This window comes from Epinephelus fuscoguttatus, linkage group LG21, assembly GCF_011397635.1.
Source record: "Epinephelus fuscoguttatus linkage group LG21, E.fuscoguttatus.final_Chr_v1".
Classification (NCBI taxonomy): Eukaryota; Metazoa; Chordata; class Actinopteri; order Perciformes; family Serranidae; genus Epinephelus; species Epinephelus fuscoguttatus.
This window is the reverse complement of record NC_064772.1, coordinates 32,151,703-32,171,036: the sequence shown is the minus strand read 5'-3', so window position 1 is coordinate 32,171,036 and position 19,334 is coordinate 32,151,703. Positions and strand designations below refer to the sequence as shown.

Sequence of the window (19,334 nt, the reverse complement as noted above, 5' to 3'; positions counted from 1 at the left end):
TTAACGCACAAACATGACATTGATCTTGATTTTCTTATTTCTCTCTTGAAACGCAGATGAATGTATTTTCCCAAATTTTCATCAAATCCTTTAACAAACTATTTACAACATGTGCAATTCCACTCTGTTTTAGTCATTTGGGTTTGCTGTTGACCTTCTGCAGTAACTTGATATCGCAAAAGTGTAACGTAAACAAGAACCACCCAGTCGCCAGAGGAAAATGTTGGCATTGCACATTTCTGCAAACCACGAATATGTAACATTTGTACGTTTCATATGTCTCATATAAAGGTTTCTAAATTGACGTAGTTCTGATGACATGTGTAGGAGCTGACTTTGTCATCTGGGAGTGGAGGGGACAGTGAAGGGTGTGACAGGATGGCTGCCAATATGCAGACCACTGCTCAAGACCAACAAACGACAAAACCGGTTGCTTTAGTGAGACAGTGGCGGCATTTCCAGTAGTGATTGCACCCACAAAGCAAGTGTTTAAAGCCCAAACACATAGTTTTAGCATAAGTTTTAACATATTCACTAAATAATAACGTATGAATGTTACATATTTGTGTTTTACAGAACCGTACAATACTGACATTTATTCTGGTGATTGTGCTGACAAGAAACCTTTCTTGCTTATTGGCTGCCATGTCTTCAGAAATGGTGAGGCCTAATTCGCAATATTTACGGCACTTGTTGTAAAAGACACAGTGCTTTAATATCCGCTCTGAACCTGATGCTGAACCTTGCAGAGCACAGGGGAGACGCCGAGGGGAAGTAGCAAGTTGGTTTCAGGAGCCTGGACCTCAGACCAGTTGGTCATAAAGCCACAGTTGAGTGTATTAGCCGAGCCACAAACCCTCTGAGAACAGAAACTGCCACTTTCTTTGGCTGGCTGTCTGACACAGGGACATTATTCACGAGAAATTAGAGGTTATGCCTCCACGCCTCGGCAGAGGCAGCAATTACGTCCGACTCTGGCCTTTTCTGGTCACCATTCAAGATCCGATGCTTCTCATCAGTTCACGGATGGAAATAGTGGAGGGATATCCCTGATGTTGTTGCTCCTGTTTTGAGGGAAAGTGTGGGCCCTGGCATCTGCCACACCCCTGTATCTCAATTTGTATGTCTCACCATTGGCCTAACCTTCACCCTGTCCAGACTCCAGCAGAGGTTTCCCATAGGTCAGGGTGATGGATGCAACCACATGCGACGACTTTATTACACATTACACAAGACTTATGTGGGGAAATATCTTTTCGACAGTCTTGAAAATTGTCTGTCCGCATTTTGGGTGGACGAGTAATAAATATATATCGCTTATTTTTACAGCCATGCAGTCCTCCAGAGAGTGAGCTTTGTATTGTGATACTAGCTCAATTGTTTTAAAATGGAACAGCTCTTTTGAAGTTTTTAAAAGATCCCACATCTCCTCGGGTGTTCTGCAGCAATATTTCATAAAAGAAACTAATGAACAGTAAAAATTCTTTCCAAATATTAGAAGTGGCTTTCCGTCCCCTTCAGTGTCTAAGGACCGTTTTTTAATATAAAATCACAAACTGTTGCACAGCAGCAGCGTGGTTTGCCTGCGATGCTGCCATTAAAAACATGCACATACACAACGGCCTCTCAGAGCTCCATCCAAACAGAGAGCAGCGCTCTCTGGTAGCCGAAGACGAGGGGGTGAACACGGCTTCTGTTCTCAATCTGTAAATTAGCTTTTATATCATTACAGCATGCTCACACCACCAGGTCTGTTGGAGCGAGCCTCGCGTGTCCTGCTCACACGCAGCTTGCTGCCTCTCTGCATCTGTTTCCTTCCTTCGGTCGCTCACAAGATCTCCTGATTTCACACTCCTCAGAAGGTGAAAGTGCTGTCGTGTGATTCCCTTCGTTTCTAAGTGATTTTTGGAGACTTTTTAAAAAGGGCTTTCACTGCACTAATGAAACCTGACATTCCCTTTCATAAAGTGTAAATAACAAGCCCGTATGACAATAAATAAACAGAGAAATGTGTGAGCAAATACCACATTTCCTGCGTCAGATTTCAAGGCTGAGAGAGTAATGTCTGCAAAAAGGTCACAAAAATACTAATATCGGTCATGACAGCTGCGGCTTTTGGTCATTACAAACATTAGGCTTGTGATTAACGAACATTCTCTGTGTTCAATTCTGACCATCATGCTCAAAAAGATTTTTTGCACGCACAAATATTATGTTTTGAACAGAAACTGTTATGCAAACAATAATTTAATTTTAGCAAACAAAAATCCCATCTGTTCTAATTTCTGTGTTAAATCTTGCTGCTCATAAGAACATAATAATAACTTCTCTCAGTCACTGTGATCAAGCGTCCAAAGGTTGGAGAGTGCTCAATAGGGAATTAGAGAAAGAACACATGAGTACAACTGAATGAGAGTAGAGTTTATTATTGTGTGTTTTTGTGAGTAATAGCAAACATACACTTTATTTATTTATTGAGCACACAATAGATTTTCGGCTGCTTAAATTATATAGTTCTTTGATTGATATAAATTTCTCTACTAAATTTTGCAGTGTAATTAGTTCACTCAGGGCGGCACGGTGGTGTGGTGGTTAGCACTCTCGCCTCACAGCAAGAGGGTTGCCGGTTCGATCCCGGGCGTGGGAGCCCTTCTGTGTGGAGTTTGCATGTTCTCCCCGTGTCAGCGTGGGTTCTCTCCGGGCGCTCCGGCTTCCTCCCACAGTCCAAAGACATGCAGATTGGGGACTAGGTTAATTGATAACTCTAAATTTTCCGTAGGTGTGAATGTGAGCGTGAATGGTTGTCTGTCTCTATGTGTCAGCCCTGCGATAGTCTGGCGACCTGTCCAGGGTGTACCCTGCCTCTCGCCCGATGTCAGCTGGGATAGGCTCCAGCCCCCCCGCGACCCTCAAGAGGATGAAGCGGTTAGAATGAATTAGTTCACTCCAGTAAAAGTGATCATTTCAGTGTTCGCCAGGAAATAAAATCGCATGATTAACTTTGACACATGAAAACATTCTTAACAATTGCGCTGACAGATGGCTAAGCCTTACACCAGAGGTGTCAAACATACGGCCCGCGACAGGGTCCAATCTGGCCCACTCAATGAATTTGCTAAGTGTAAAAATTGCAGAGAAATCATTAATTCCACTTTTTCAATTGAATACACTGCAATTCCTGTTTGTCCAAATGAACCAGTTCCTGTTTATTCACAGAGGTAAATGGGAAGCCAGTGGGCTTGGTGTGCTCACAGCATCTTTCAGTGCTCAAGGAAGTGTACATTCAGCAAAACTTAAACTCATCCTGGCAAAAAATGCAACAACTTACAAGGTCAGCTAAGAACAGAGATCAGTTAATTACTGGCAGGTTTACAGAAACACAAGTCTGGTTTTAGTTTTTGCCCAGGGATCAAGGTTGCAGCTGTGAAAGCTAGCTACCTTACTGCTAACGAAATAGCATTGGCATGAAATCCACACTTGGAGGATGAGGTTGCTGAAAAACAGACATATTGATGAAATTGCGCTTATTTTTTATTCAGCCTTCATCTCAGGCTGTTCATCATTTGTTTTTAAACTAGACTGTTCATTGATTGTGAACCTTTTCAGGATGTAAGCTGCTTGTAATGTTACTTCTTTACACTGAAGAGAGGGACAAAGCTGAGGGCTTTTTGTATTTACAGGTTTTCATGCAATGGTTTTACTGGTCCCGTCCACTTGAGATCATATTGCGCTGCATGTGACTCCATGAACTAAAATGAGTTTGACACCCCTGCCATAGACCAAAATAGAAGAAGCTATCATACCTTATTAGCTGTATTGCACCATCTAGTTTTACTTAATGTCTGTCAGAGCATAAACTTTACTCAGAAGAGGTGTAATTTTAGACAGTAATGAGTCAAATACGGAGCTGAAAGTTAGCAGGCCCAGAGAACTTGTTTCCCTCCCTTCATTGAATGAAATGGTGTACAATCCTGGGAACAAAAAGCTTGGGCACTTATGTGACTCAGCATAAACCAGGCTGTAGGGATGAGTGAGTACACCATTATCTGTATCTGTGTCTGTGTCTCTTTAACCAACTAAATTATCTGTGTCTGTGTATCTGTACTCAAAATGGATAGAGTTTAGACCAGGAGTGGGTGGAGTTTATATTGAAAGTGGGCGGGGCCTAATTGTAAGTTGATATTTTAAGCCTGTTGAGTTGATCAGAAGTTGCTATATTTATTATTGTTTAGAAAACTATTTACATACAACAATCTCAGTATTGAGCTTTAGGTCATTTTTGATCAAAAGAGTCACGCGTACCCAAATGTCCCCACACCAGGAGTACAGATATGCACATTCTAAGCATGTAGTATTCGTTAGGGCTGCAATGATTAGTCGACTAATCAATGACTAATCGACTACTAAAAATAATCGGTGACTATTTTAGTAGTCGACTAATCATTTTGAGTTATTTTTCATAGAAAAGTACTATAAAAGTACCCCAAAATACTCTTATTGTTGCTTCTTACATTCAGATATTGGCAGCTTTACACACTCTCCCATGACGGTGAACTAAAACCCTTTGGCGCAAGTACGAAACAAGACATTAGATGACATAGTTTTTGGGTTTGGGAGAGACAGACAGACACTTTTCAACATTTTAACACAATTTTCGATAAAATGATTAGTCGACTGATCGAAGAAATAATTGACAGATTAGTCGACAATGAAAATAATCGTTAGTTGCAGCCTTAGTATTCGTATGAAAATGAAGTTAACATAGAAGTGCCAAAAACTGCAGTTCCTCTAATGGCCACTTGAGGCTGGCTCCCAGAGCGAGTCAATACACATAGAGCCCTGTGTTAAATTGCCCAGTTTTACACTAGAAATAAAGATGTTTACAGCCTGGTACAAAACAGTTTTTGTCTTTATAACTTCCCTGTTCAATACAGCTTGTTTGGGGGTGAATCCTTATGTAACTCACCCACTTGGTATGGCTTATCAACCAACGGGTGACGTTACGGTGGCTATGTCCATTATTTTCCTACAGTCTATGGCTTTGACAATGCCTTAAAAGGAAAATTCGTCGCCTTTTTTTGTGACTGTCCAATCAGTATTGATGGTAAATGTAGTCAGTTGAAGCAATAAATTCCTGCTTCGAGTCCTCCTGCTCTCTGAGCCATGCCAGTGGTGCCTGCATGTACCAGGATGGATTGAGCGCTATCTCAGATCCCTGCCATAATATCCTCTGGCACCGTTAATGCAGTCGCAGCCTTGGCCTCTCTCTGCTGCATTTCTTAGGCCGTATCCTCTGGCTCGTACACGGCTACCTATCAGTGTCAGCCAAAACACTGTAAAATGTATTCTTGTCCATAACATTGTCTGCACTCTTTTTTTTTATTGATGCCATTTTCGCTGTTGGAAACGTAGCTAGTTTTTAATACAAGCGAAGAGACCAGGAAGTTCTGTTTTTTTAGTAGCATCCAGAGCATGCCCCATGGCAAGCTGAAATAGCCTGTAGTTCTTCCTTGCCTCCAACTATATCAGTGTCACATAAAATGTTGGTGCTGGATGCAGGAAGAACAGCAGATCTTACACTGAGTTGATAGAGCATGCAGAGGAATTTACTGCTTGACTCAACTACCATCAACACTGATTAGACGTCCACATTGAAGGTGGCAAATTTTCCCTTGTGAGCCTTCAGCTGCAGCACATCAACAGTGCAGCTTTTTGTCTTATCAAAACATTTTTCTCCCGTGATTCCAAGAGGCAGAGCAGATTGGAGGAGGCTCTGTGCAGGACTTCTGTTAGATTAGTCATCCTGGCTCTTCCTGAACTGTTACACCACTCAACATGTTAGCATTTCTAATGAAACAGTCTTTACTCACCGGATCTAATGTCTGTCTGTTGTAGTCAGTGTAAGGTAGAGGGAGGGGGGGCGTGGGGTTTAGGATATGCCTGTCAACCACATTAACAGATCATAGCGTTTTTTCTGTACCTGACCTTGAAATTGAGGAAATTGTGAAATCTTAGACACCACTGCTGATTTGATGAAACTTGGACGGTATGACTGTAGCTTTAATAAAATCACACTGATTGGGCCTCAAAAGGTAACTGCATCTTTTTTAAGGAACAACATGTTTGCAGTTATTCTCTGTGTGCTGATTTACTGTCTTTCTCACTCTTCACCTTCCTTCATAATGTGACATGTGATGATGTTCAGAGTACTTTTCAGCTTTGTGTTCACAGAAGTTTTTGCATGACCTACAGCCTTTCTGGACCTTTCCCTCTCGCAGTTACATCAAACTGGAGAGGAGAGGATACTGATAGCCAACAGGCAGTTATATTCATCTGCAGACGAAGGATAATGTCTAGTAAAGATGCTCAAAAATGCCAAGTTCCTCACACAGCAGACAGTGATGAGTTGGCACACGCTCCCAGCTGCACAGCTGTGAACCATAAGCGCGGCCAGGTTTCCCCTGCTGGATCGTGAACCAACCTGAGAGCTCCGTATGGCACCCTACCAAAAATTATATTATCCTAGAGCTTTCATCACAATCTTTTCATCAAGCTATCACAACTCTGGACCTGAGGGGAAGACATGCAACTGAGGGGAATAGCACCAAATCAACAAATCATCAGCAAGGCATTATAGAACATCCTATTTAAATCTGTAACTGATTGCGCGCTTTGAGACATGAGCACAAAGTACAGAACTGTGGTAGACGCCGCCGGCTTGAGTTTCTTCACAGAATTAAGAGTAATATTTTCAAAAGTGGTCAATTAGGCAAATATTCAAAATGCGTTTTTTCCGCTTTGGTGTGGTGTTGCATCCTTTTCATGTGGCATTCTCTTCTGTTTGACCCCTCTACTCCAATTTTTTAGTCTTTGCTTTGACTCTGACATTAATAAATGTCCTTTCCCTCTGTGCGATGCATAAATAACACCCTGTTCCAGTCTAGCTCACCGCTGTCTGTCAGTTTGCCCAAGCACTCCCAAATACTTCAGGGCTTTGCAACTGTCTGCTCACATAGAAAAATACCTGGACGCTCAACAACCAAAGATAGCACGACCAGAATTATAGAGGCGATGACACTCGAATAACTGAAACATTTCACTGAAGTTCTCACATTGGCATAATAAATGACAACGTCAGATATGCCTCTTTGTTATTCTAACATGAGTGAGTGCTTCTGGCGAGGCTCTAGGCACACAAAACGCACGCTTTGTCTGACTTAATTCGACTTGGATCGCCAGTGCAAGAAAATCAGAGGGTCCGGTTCACAATGAAAGCATGTTCTCTGACAGATGTATCCATCACCTCGATGTACACTGGATACTGAGCTGGCATCTCCTCCCTGAGAAGCAGAATGCGTCTGTGTCGTAGCCATTTGTGTATTCTTGGAAAGCCATATTTAGAGAGACAACAGAGGACGGGAGGGTTAAAAGAGTATTGGGTGTTCCAAGTTGCAATTATTCCCCACTGTAATTTCAAGGAGCAATTCCAGTGACTTCTAATGGCACTTGGTTTTGACTCTTGATTATTTTCAGTAGACATGGACAGACAGCACACGTTTCAACTCGCTGATTAGTGTCCCAAATGTTTAAAACCCCTCTGAAAACAGTAATTGGGTCATTTTAAACAACCTGCAAATTTTCTCCTCAGTCACATTTTCCACCAAAGCTGGCAAACTATTGAACAAATATGTCTGTGGCTTTACAAGTAGTCCGTGTGCTACAGTATGTAATTCCAACTTGGTTTACACGGCGAAATTAAGTCCAAGTCTGGAGTGAAAACATCAACTTAAATGAGGGGCAGATTATGGGTGCAGAGGCTGGGGTTTTAAAAAATAATTTGGATTGTAATGGCGTAAGGTGTTGACATTGAGCTCACACTGATTTCAAGTAATGGCCACCTTTCATAGCCAGATCCTTTAATACACATTGAATGATGAAGTACCCCGAGGCAAAAACAGGGTGTTCACTGCTGGATCCATGATGTGAGACGAATGTCTGTTTTTAAATTTTACACTCACAGCCTCAAAAAGGGCACACAAGTCTTCGATTTGGGGCTGCAGCTACGATGTTGATTTCAACTTCTGATGCCTCTTTACTACAATACTTTATTTATTAAAAAGCAGAAACATTTGATTGCCTCCGTAAGTGGTGTGTTTTCTGTAAAGGGATCAGAATTAAATTGGAAGTTTAAGGAGAAAACAAATGTTATGAGTGCAAGGAAATAAAACTTTCACTACAGCCGCCCCTCTGGCAGGCCAGACCAAACCCACATACAAATGAACTCCAGTAGATGTGATATTAAAACAATACAAGACTGAGTGTCATATGTATATAAAACATGTACAGGGATTAGATGCAAGAACAGAGTTACATGTTCCCAAAATTACACTGACGTATAGCATTTAAAATTAAATCGTCTTGGATGGAGGAGGTGGGGTGACGTCAAACTGAGGTTTCTTTTCCGGCATTATATGAAAACGAAGCTCCAGATGTTGGGATGCAGAGCGCAAGATATCTACTGATATAAATCAGTGTATAGATATATTGGGCCTTTATTAAAGAGGTATACCAGCAGAAACACTAAAACAAAGATTGGGAATTAGTAAATGACGGATCTTTTTTTTTTTTTAAATGATCGTAATGGGCAGAGGCCAACACATCTTGACTTCCAGTCACATCAGTTTTGGAAATTTCAGAGCAAAATTAGCTCATTTCAACTGAATCACAGCAATCAACAGATTTATTTACAAGAGGTAAATATGCACAAATCTTTTCGTTTCATGTTCAACTTGCATTTGAAATTTGTACTGTTGACCAGTAGCAATCCATCTTGACTGTGCTGACGTTTGATGAAACTTGGCTGGAGATTCGAAAATAGACAAATTTATCGTTGCTTATTAGCCGTTGTTCACCGTCCACTTTTACTTAACTTTCCTCTGCCAAAGTACACAAACTGCTCCACACATGAGGATTTTAGGCATTTAGGCAATTACACAGGAGGTGATGGTACGAACAGCCTAAGTCTCTTGCATAAACTATGTCTTGCTAGTGACAGCTAACTAGCTCTCATAGTTGGCATGCTAGCTAGCTTAGAGAGCTTTCTTCTCCCTCCTTAGTAACTATTTAGTGAATTTATTGATTTGCAATGGGAATAAAATGCCATGGAGAGTAAACGGCAACTTGTTGTGACTGACTAGTGCTAGCAAGTTCCAGACTTACCGGAGTGTTAGCTGTTAGCTTGCCAGCTTGCCTACAGTAGTTTACTAACTAAGCCAGTACTGAGCTTTGTTGTGACGAGCTTTATTTGGCGTATTTTCGCTGCTACCTTGCCACCAGCCAGCCTTTCGCAATGAGAAACTGTTAGGTTATGCTCTCCTCAAAGCCACCAGACTCCACTGACAGAAACAGTAATTTTATCTCACAGGACAGGAGTCGCTGTTCTTCCGCTGGCTCTCGTTTGGTTAGCTAGTTTGTGTAGTTTGTGACTTTAGGAATTGCTACTCTAAACTAGATCGATACAATTTTTTGCAAGATGCTCAGCCGCGTCCTTCACCCGCACTGCCCCAGGCCCAGCCTGTGTCTGTACAGTGCTGGAGACAGGGGGAGGGATTAGAAAGACTCATGCAGCAGAGCAGCTCTGTACTATGATTACTCTGTGCAGCCCCCATGGTAATGAAATACAGTTTAATATATTTGAATATATTTCTTACTTTTTCTGTGATGGTCTGAATAAGTTGCAAAATCTTTGGGTAGTGGCGTTTCAGAGAAGACGTCGATAAGAGGTTCTGAAAAGTTGCTAAATCTAGTGAGAGAGTCACTCAGGGTGCTTTCACACCTGCCCTGTTTGGTTCGGATCAAGCCTTCATTTGGGCAGGTGTGAACACAGCAATCACACTCAGGTGTGCACCAAAACAACCAGACCGAGACCTTCTTGAAGAGGTGGTCTCAGTCCAGTTACAAACGAACTCTCTCAAACTTCGTTTGTGATAAGAAGGTGTTCCGACCTGGATGTGAAGCAACTGCAGTCACATGACACATTGTTTGGGTTAAACATGAGCATGTTACAGTCCTGGAGGATTATTAATGTGCACCTCCTCCTGTACTGCCTTAATATGCACATTCAGCACATCCAATGCATCAAAACATTGTTTTCTAGTTGGAGCTGCGCCTCGTTTTCAAACTGTATGGTTTGACTAAAATGAACAATGACAGCAATATAGTCCACGATGAGCAGCGCTAAAATCAACCTGCGTAGTTGTCCCTCCATTGTGACATTAGAAAGTGTCACATTTATCTTGCAAGTGTACTCTTCTTCAACGATTGCTTTACTTCCTGGATTTTTCCCACATGGAAATTCTGACCAGTCAAGAGCAGCTTTCTCACACAAGGCATTTGATCTGGTCCTCTTGTAAATGCTGCCATGAGAACACGAACCAACTCTAGGCAATTATACAACTTTATGACAAAATTCGTCTGATTCAGACCAAAGCAAGTCACTCTAGGTCTGAAAGCAGCCTAAGTTGGCACCACTGCTTGAGTCCAAGCTGTGATAACCCCGATGTCATCAAGCTATGTCACCATCAGGGTTACTTTACATTGTTCATTCCTATCAAATTAGCAAAGAATGAAACCAAAACAGTTTGATTTCACAGGTAAAAATGCCACATCATTGGGTCCATAGGGCAGGCACACTGCAGACTTCGGCTGACTGAGACTGCTACTTCCTGTTTAGCGCTCTGCTAACTTGAATGTGGATGAAATGTTTAAATTGTGAGTGAATTCTTTTAGACTTTTGAAATATTATGAGACCAAATTGATCAAATCCTGATAGTCACAACCCCCACAGTCATTTTGTGGGGGTTGTGACGCTCAAAAAAATATATTCACTAATTTTCATACGTCTTTCTCACAGTGTAGGTCTATGGGTAAAAGTTGTTTTGGGACCAGTTGCATCATCTGTTGGACTTAGAAGTTGTATTACACTGTTTGGCCACTACAAAAATTGTCTTCAAAGTCTGGTGCACTTCGGCTGGTCCTGAGACACAGAGGACACAATACAAATGTTTTCACAGGATGAATTGTAGCTCCTCTTTATTATAAGTCAACTGACTTTGATGTGTGAAATTTAGGATTCCCTTTAACCAGAAATCAGACAGTAAAATATTTTTGTAGCGATATAAAGGAACCTAAACGGGTGCTGTAGCCCATGTGTCCCTATCCTATGTACATGAGAGAGTCAGGTGTCACATGAAAAGAAGCTCCTGAGCTCCTGTATCATCTGCACAGTGTTTCAGCTGTCTGCAACTTCAGACTAAAAATATCGGTGTATTGGTATTGGTGCCAGCCTTCAAAAACCATTACTGGTCAAAGCCAAAGTGACCAGTAGAGCTACAAAGATTAGAGGACAAGGAAAGCAGATGCCAGTGTAGTTCATGAACTCCAGCCTGAGATGAAACAGAGCTGTCCAAGGGACGCCTGCAGAGTCCCTGCCACCAACCCCTACAAAGCACGACATCATGATTGATGTTCCTACCTGTTGGATCGTTTTGTACGCCCACACTGGACAACAGGCAGGAGACTGAAACACAGATATAGTGAGCCAAAGCAGAGGTTTGGGAGAAGGTGGATTAAGTTTAAAGAGATGCCAGCGACAAGTCCATATTTTCCCATCCCTAAAGAAGGTCGTTACAGGTTCAGATGACAGTTAAAAGGTCACGGGAGGTAACAGAAGTTCACTTCAGGCGAGAAGGAAAACATACACATTGTGTATAACCTAAGCAAACAAACCCTCCCCAAACTTAATTAAAGTGATTACATGACTGGCTCATTCATAGCATGTTTGCACAAGCTGTTAGTAAAAGTTAACTTCCCCCGTTAAATGAAAATAAGCACAAATAAACAATAATTACATGGATCCCTAACCCTTCATATGGCTCTTGCTGCTTAGTCACGTCCCTTGAATCACTACTTTGGATAAACCCCAAAGGAACACACAGCTGAGGACCTCAGAAGCTATGACTCATAAGCCCATAATGTGACAGCTTTTATAATGGGAGCCAATGAGAGGGTGCATCAGGAGTAATCAGCAGTGGCATGGCTATATACAGTAAGAATCTCTCTTTTTCTCTAAATGTTACCAAACCAGCTCGGATTGTGTTTGAATCTGATGAGATAATTATCATTGCAGCAAAAGCATTGATGCGGACTTCAGCTTCATGCAGCATGAGGAGGAAGATTCTCTACAGAGAGAAGACTTGCAACTTTACTCGGGTTTGTAATACAAAGAAAGTTACTCCTGAGGTGTTCTAAAATCTAATGTGGTAAGGATAAGACTAAAACATTTGTAGGACCAAGGTGTAATCATGCAGTGAAGGAACAAGATACAGTCTTTACAAGCATCCAAAACAGGTTTACTGCACTGTAAAGTGTGCCTGCAGCAGACAGTTGGTAATGGGTTTAACTCAGTCTCCATGCACAGTGCAGAGGCTGTAAAAAATGTCACTCTCACCAACTGACTGTGTTTCAGTATTGAAAGATTTTCCTCTGTATGCAAAGGCACAGAAGAAGATTTAAATTGGTTCCAATCTTGTTTTCCTTGTTTGGTGAATTCCTTCAGTCTAAGGCCGACTGCCACGTGGTCACGGCCTGGGGCCCCAGACTCTAAGTGACCCCGAAGCTAAGGTCACTGCATGTGAGTATGTTTTTATAATTCGATTGATTGCAAATTTGTTCAGGCGAGTGCGCCACCTATGGCCTTTACACACCGGGGACGAAATGATAAAATAGTGGTTGGCGATTTTTCGCTTTCAGATTTTTTTTTACATCAAGACCAACACGAATGTTTGTGCTCCATACATTTAATCGAAAATCAAATGTTTGCATCATCGCACAATCACCAATTGATCGTGTGTATATACAACAAAAATAGACTAATTGATGTAATGTTTTAGCTAATCCAGTGGTCGGGTTTTATAGTATAATGTCAGTAGTATAACGTCATTAGCTTAAACAGTTGGAAATTAATAATTGTTTGTGATATATTACCTCGAAAACCAAGTTTTTACCCTCAACCTCACGATCAAGTTCAACTGCTAAACTTTTCCAGATGTTCTCTTTTCTTTATAATCTTAACTTTGTTAAAGAGGACACTATGTTGTGAGAACAAATTGATCATTCCATCAGTATCTATTGTTGTGTGACAGTGTGAACAATGGAGTTATGACATTGGCTAGTAATATCCGAGAAAAAACGTTCATTGCACAAACAAAGTTGTTATTTTAATGACTGACTTGTTTTTATCGCCATCTGAAATTTATAGAAATTGAAAATCCTGCACCATGAAATTGGAAAGTATTTGATTTGGTGTGGATAGGTCATGGACTTTCACGTCCAGATACACCGGGCACCGTGTCAAGTTCTGCCTGTTACATGCATTGTCTTCTTTCAAAATACACTTCTGTTTTCACAGGAAATTTAACCTTTACATACAGTCTCTTTCAAAATAAATGCGTCGGTACAACACTTCAACAACAAACATGGTTAGGTTTAGGTAAAAAGAACAGGGTTTGGCTTTAGAACTGTACGAGACACAAACACCGCTCTCTCTGGTGAAAGTGGCTATTTGTTGGATCCATCTATTCGCCCTACTCAGACTTTTACCGCCTTAACTTTTGTCCTAGCCCCACCGCATTTTCCCCCTGAGGCCTAAACTATAACTGCAGCCAACCTCGTATCATGCTGACATTAAAGCACACCTTTTTTCGTTGGTTTCTGACACCACATGTCACTGCCCAAGCACTGGATTTCGACGACTTTGGATTGGGACCGAGCCTTGGATAGGTTTTTAGAGATAGCTGGGTTCCCATTTTTAAAAAGACAAATTATATATAATTACTTGGCCGCAGACTGTCATGTATATCAGCAAAGGCAGGTTCTGCATTATTACGTATTTGCACAAATTAAGTATAATTCCAGTGCAGAAATACAAGATTCAGTGGACTTGATTGGACAGGGTGTAGGCCTACACATATTGCACAGCTTAGACAGGTGTAGATACATTTTATCACCATTGCAGAGAGTCAGGCCAGCAGTTTCGTCTGTGTGCTAAGCTAAACTAAGCTAAGCTAGGCAAAACTAGCTGGGCACTTGAAGTAGAATTTAGATACCAGTGATATCAATCTTCTCATCTGACCTCCACTAGAAAGAAAGTTTATGCATTTTCTAAAAGCTGTTCCTTCAGTGACTTGTAGCTGATCTATAAGACATGAGTTGCTGTTGTATTAACAGTTAATGAAGCCATTAGTGACTGGATACTTTAACTTAATAAATCTTTATGTGGGATGCCTTGTTAGAAAGTTGCACCAAGGCTTGAAACAAGGAAAAACATGATATGATGATATTATTAAGAAACTGTAACTAGCATCAGCTCTGTGAGGAGGAGATGTTTTCCCATGTCAGCTGGACACATTGGTTTCAAGCAAAGTAACATTTTCAGACTCCACCATGGATTCAATGATTTAAGGAGCCTACTTTTTACAGCGTGATGCCTCCCTCCTTCTCCTCCCCTCCGCTGGCCGCGGCCCCAGAACCGGCGTAAACCATCCACAGTATGTTCGCAGGCTCGGGCTGTGTACTAGGAAACATGAGCAGGGTGAGATATTCAGAGTCCCGGGCGGCGCGGCGCAGGCCGCTGGATAAAGCGGAGGAGGAGACGGCGGTCCGTGTGGTTTGAGCTCAGGATCTCAGGACGGGAACATGTGAGCAGGGAATGGGCGACTGGAAACAGGATTATTGTTCTACACAGCAGAGAGACGCAGGAGGGGCCCGGGACAGGTAACTGACCGAGACACACTCACTGACACACTGAGGGCTGTTTTAGGAAGGGACCGACAGGATCAGCTTGGACATGGTGCTCAGTTTATTGAGATTAGGAACCAGGGATGTAGGGAAAGATAAACACACTTTGCTCAACTTTGAATGGGCAGGTTTGAGTTCACACTGCTCTTTATTCTGGCGTCTTCTAGAGTCTTATTAACACATAATATATAATATAAATATGAATCCTAAACCCACCGCTGGTATGCTATTTGTTTATTTCATCACTACATGGTCCTGTTGGCTTCATATTTGGCAGCAGGGCACTGATGGCACCACATCACTGTGCGTCTCTCCCCGTGACAGATCCAATATTCAGCCTGTCCAGAGAAATCCTAAACTCAAAGTGAAAAGAAAAACAAAATGTCACTTTTCTGGAGCTTGCAGGGATGTTTGTTTTGCATTAAAAAAAGGGAGAGCACCAACCAAAATAAACCATTCAGGGTTTATAGCGACGCGCGACCGCAGTGCAAAAGAGGCTGGACAGAAATATTCAAGATGCTCTGGAATTTTTAAAACACTTTATTTATAAAAACACACAAATCAAGTTTTTACAACCAAACCGCGGAGTCTGTACTGTAGTTTTACTGTAGCAAATTATATGTTCGCCATAGTTGTTTGTTGAAAATAAAGTGAAACTGTATTAAATAGAATTGAGCGGAATTATGTCACTTGTTCTCAGAAAAATCAGGACTGAAGCTGAGCAGAAGAATAAATAGTTGAGATTATGGTTTTACTGCAGCGCGGCGTTATTACGCGCAGGTAAAATAAAGAGTTTACCCATATGATCCATAATGGACCTGTCTGCACTCATAATCAGTAAAATCATTTTTCCTGATATTTTTTTGTGCGTTTGCTTCTCTCCAAAAACTGATAGCTCACGGATGTGTGGACCTTTAGGCTTTACATAAATCCTCTGTTATGATTTGGAATCGCAGATGCAAATGTTTACAAAGAGCGACCTTATAATGACGCATCACAACAGCGCAGTTACGCACGGTCCGCCTCAGCTCAAGACAGTCTGCAGGCTGGTTCATCCAGCGTATTTGTATGAGCAGGCACATAGTGGAGGGTAACCTAATCACACACACCGGAGTTAAGGTGTCACGTTTAAGTTTAACCGGTAAATGCGTGTTTTATAGCAGAAATATTAAATGCTAACCCAGAGATGATTTTTGCTGATTTAAGAGGATTTTTTTCACCAACCAAAGGTCACATTTTAGACCACACTGCAGTTTGTTGAGTGTATGTGAAGACTTCTTTTGTAAAATATCCTCACTTGGTCCACAGGAGAGACACGGGGACACTGTGACAAACCCGAGGAGACTTTTTTTTCCCTTTTTAATTTTTGCGCATCAGAGAAATCGGAGGAATATCTGGCCAAAGATGAACACCATTGTGTTTAACAAGCTGAGCAGCCAGGTCCTGTTCGAGGAGAAGGCGAAAGAGGTGGAAATGAGCAGCAGAAATTATCTAGAAGTCATCGACGGGCAACATCCAGACCTCCTCTCCAGCAACCAGACCATCAGAGACAACCAGGCCATCAGACACCGGCGGAGCGGGTATGTGGAGCATTCTGTTGGCGTTTAACGCCGCTGGTCAGCATGTGTGGCTTTTATTAGCATGTGGACTAACTGGAGTCCGGAGTTACTCATGAGGAATTCCTCTGTTTCACGGTGATTTCACTCAGTATGATGGTTTTGTTATCAGAGCTGTGTGGTTATCTCTCCACCTTGTGCGCAAACAGGATAAGAAATATCAGCTCAGATCGGGCTGCTTGGGTCAAATTCCTATAGAGTTACATTGGTTATTTATATAAATGTGTGTGTATGAGCCTTCGTGAGTGATAATACTTGACTATTACTTCGATTTCTGTTTGATAAAATAGTTTCTTTAGATGTGCAAAATTACGCCCAGAAATCTGAAATTTACGCACGGATAAAATATTCCCAAGTAAAGTCTTCACAGGTCTAAAACTTTAACTACTTACAGTTAACATCTCAAGACTACAACCCAGATTTGATTATCAAATCTGACTTTTTTTATGTGGCTCCAATGCAACAGGATCTGATGGATCAGGGAATTAATATTTAACCGTCTCCAAATCTGGTCCTCATTTAGGTGTTGATGTTCACAGCTAATCTTAAAATTAATAAGTAGGTCAGCCGTGTTCAGTAGCATGTGTTATAGAAGTCCCCATCTGTTTCCAATAAATAAATTCGCCCTTCAACTCTCTGTGTGGTCTAGTCAATCACAGAAGGGCCAAGTGTTTTTTTTAAACACTTATTTTATTTTTGTTTTCCTCTTATGCGACTGTGGAGCAGGTGTAAGAAAACATCACGCAGCTCTGTTATTTGTTATGTGTTATTTGCATGTTTATCGGGTACATATGAGAGACAGAGAACAGATGGGCAGCAGTGACCTTCAGAAGCCTCCACGAGGAGTAACATTAAATAATAAGAGAGAGTTTAGTGACTGTACGGTGCCACCTCAAGGGAAGCATCAGTGCTAATGAAGAACATTAGATTATTAAACAGAGGTGTGTGTGCGTGTGTGCGAGTGTTTAACCCAAAGTTCAGAACACGGAGTAAAATGTCCTTTCGGATGTTCATACTGATCTAAATTACAAGGAAAATATTTGTAGAACATGAACCTCAGGCAGACTTGAGGTTAGACTAAAATATGTTACATCTGCAGTCAGTGGAGTTTTTGGTGAGATAAAGGGAGAAGTGGAGCACAGCACCATACTGACATCTACAGGTTCATAAAACCTGGAGTAAGGTGAGACTTCACAGAGCAGGAAAACCATCAGGCTGCTTCAGACGCACTTGAATGAAAAATGGTAATATTCCTGTAGGAGCTCACAGAGTATCTGTGTTCCTCAATATGACATTTATTGTGATTTCATGATATTTTGTGGTGTTTTATTTTCGATAATATTCCTGCTCGTACAGGAGCTGTCAGCAGCCGTACTCACCACTGAGTTGCTGATTTTGGATTTAAGAATATACATTTCTAATCTCACGTTTTATATCCCTGCTGTGATGTTTTACAGCACATTCCGGACATGTGTCACGGCCCTTTTTCTGTAAAGCAAAAACCAGAAGTATAATTTCAGTTTTTTTGTCAGTCCCTTGTGTGATGGCTTGGCTGTGACTCTGACCCGGCTACATTGTTCTCCGTCCACTTCTCCTGGGTGTGAAATGTTAATCTGGCAAAAATGTGCGCCTGAGCAAAATGTTTTTGTTTGTTTCGTTGCAACGTGTTGGCGGTTTGTGGGACACGCAGTGAAAAATAAACAGCGAGTGGCTGAGTGTCTCTCTCCCTGCCTCTGTCTGCTTCACTCTCTCTTGCCTATTCCTCTGTCTCCCTCTTTTAATCCAACCTCTCTGAGCTTAATTGCAGAGCTCTGGGTGAGAAAATTGCACACTGTATAGAGTGTTCACTTTATGTGTCATGACTAACGAATACAGACAACATGCTGGTCCACTCAAGACTCCACTTGCAGCTGCACAGCATTGTTTATTTCACTCTAATAGATAACATGTACCTGTTTCTCTTTCATGGCTCTAAAATCTGATTTTACTTTAATTTGAAAAAGGAGAAAATTTAGACTGTTTACCAACATTTTATCCTGATATAATGAACACATCATGTTACTGATAAATCCAGATTAGGTGCATGCCAAATCATCTGTTTTACACATATTGAGAAAGACTTAATCCTGCTTTTTTTTGTTGCCAAAATTTTTAGTCAAAAAAGTGATTTGTAAAACATGTAAATGAATAAATGCACTGGACAGAAAAGAACAAACAGTCCTGGTTTAAATAACAGAAAAAAGGCCCAGAAATGTGTCACATATATGTCCAAGTCCCCTTATACGTAGTCTAACCTGGTTTTATTTGTGCATTATTATAATATCTTGTAATAGGTTTTATTTTACAGTGTATATATCCTGCTGATATTATTCTACTTGCTGCTCCACAGGGGTCGTCCCAGCGGCGGTAAAGTGCGACACAAGCGTCAGGCTCTGCAGGACATGGCGCGGCCGCTCAAGCAGTGGCTCTACAAGCACCGGGACAACCCCTACCCCACCAAGACGGAGAAGATCCTGCTGGCCCTCGGCTCGCAAATGACTCTGGTCCAGGTGAGTCCACTTTGCGGTCTTTGTCACTTGTTGGCGAGATGATGGAAAAAAAAATGAAGTGAGAAAAGTGAGGTTTTTCTGAGTATTCATGCAGGGATGATGTGTGATCAGCGAGGGGGGAAAGTGAAATCTGATTTCTGTGGTTGGGTTTCGGTCTAATCAGTTCTGAAGAGATGGATTTTGACTTGCATTGGCAATTAGGAGGCTGTGAGTAGAAAGTGTTTTTACATCTTGAGCTGTTTATTTTACAGCTCTTGTGCAGTGGTGGTTGATGTTATTTCTACTTGCGTCCAAATGCCATTGGCAATTCTTT

General features: G+C 41.5%; 1 protein-coding gene across 5 annotated transcripts in view; it reads left to right on the top strand.

Moving 5' to 3' along the window:
• Positions 1-10,525: 10,525 nt before the first annotated feature.
• Positions 10,526-19,334, top strand: part of mkxa (mohawk homeobox a) — a 36,508-nt gene continuing 27,699 nt past the window's right edge. For 2 of the 5 annotated variants that reach the window (XM_049564761.1, XM_049564760.1), the window contains exons 1-4: positions 10,529-12,691; positions 14,539-14,832; positions 16,165-16,436; positions 18,862-19,021. In XM_049564761.1, the coding sequence (XP_049420718.1) occupies positions 16,261-16,436; positions 18,862-19,021 (336 nt within the window). In that variant the 5' untranslated portion in view covers positions 10,529-12,691; positions 14,539-14,832; positions 16,165-16,260. Of the gene's footprint in view, positions 12,692-14,538; positions 14,833-16,164; positions 16,437-18,861; positions 19,022-19,334 lie in introns of all 5 variants that reach the window. The other 3 variants (XM_049564758.1, XM_049564757.1, XM_049564759.1) reach the window with 3 other exon arrangements.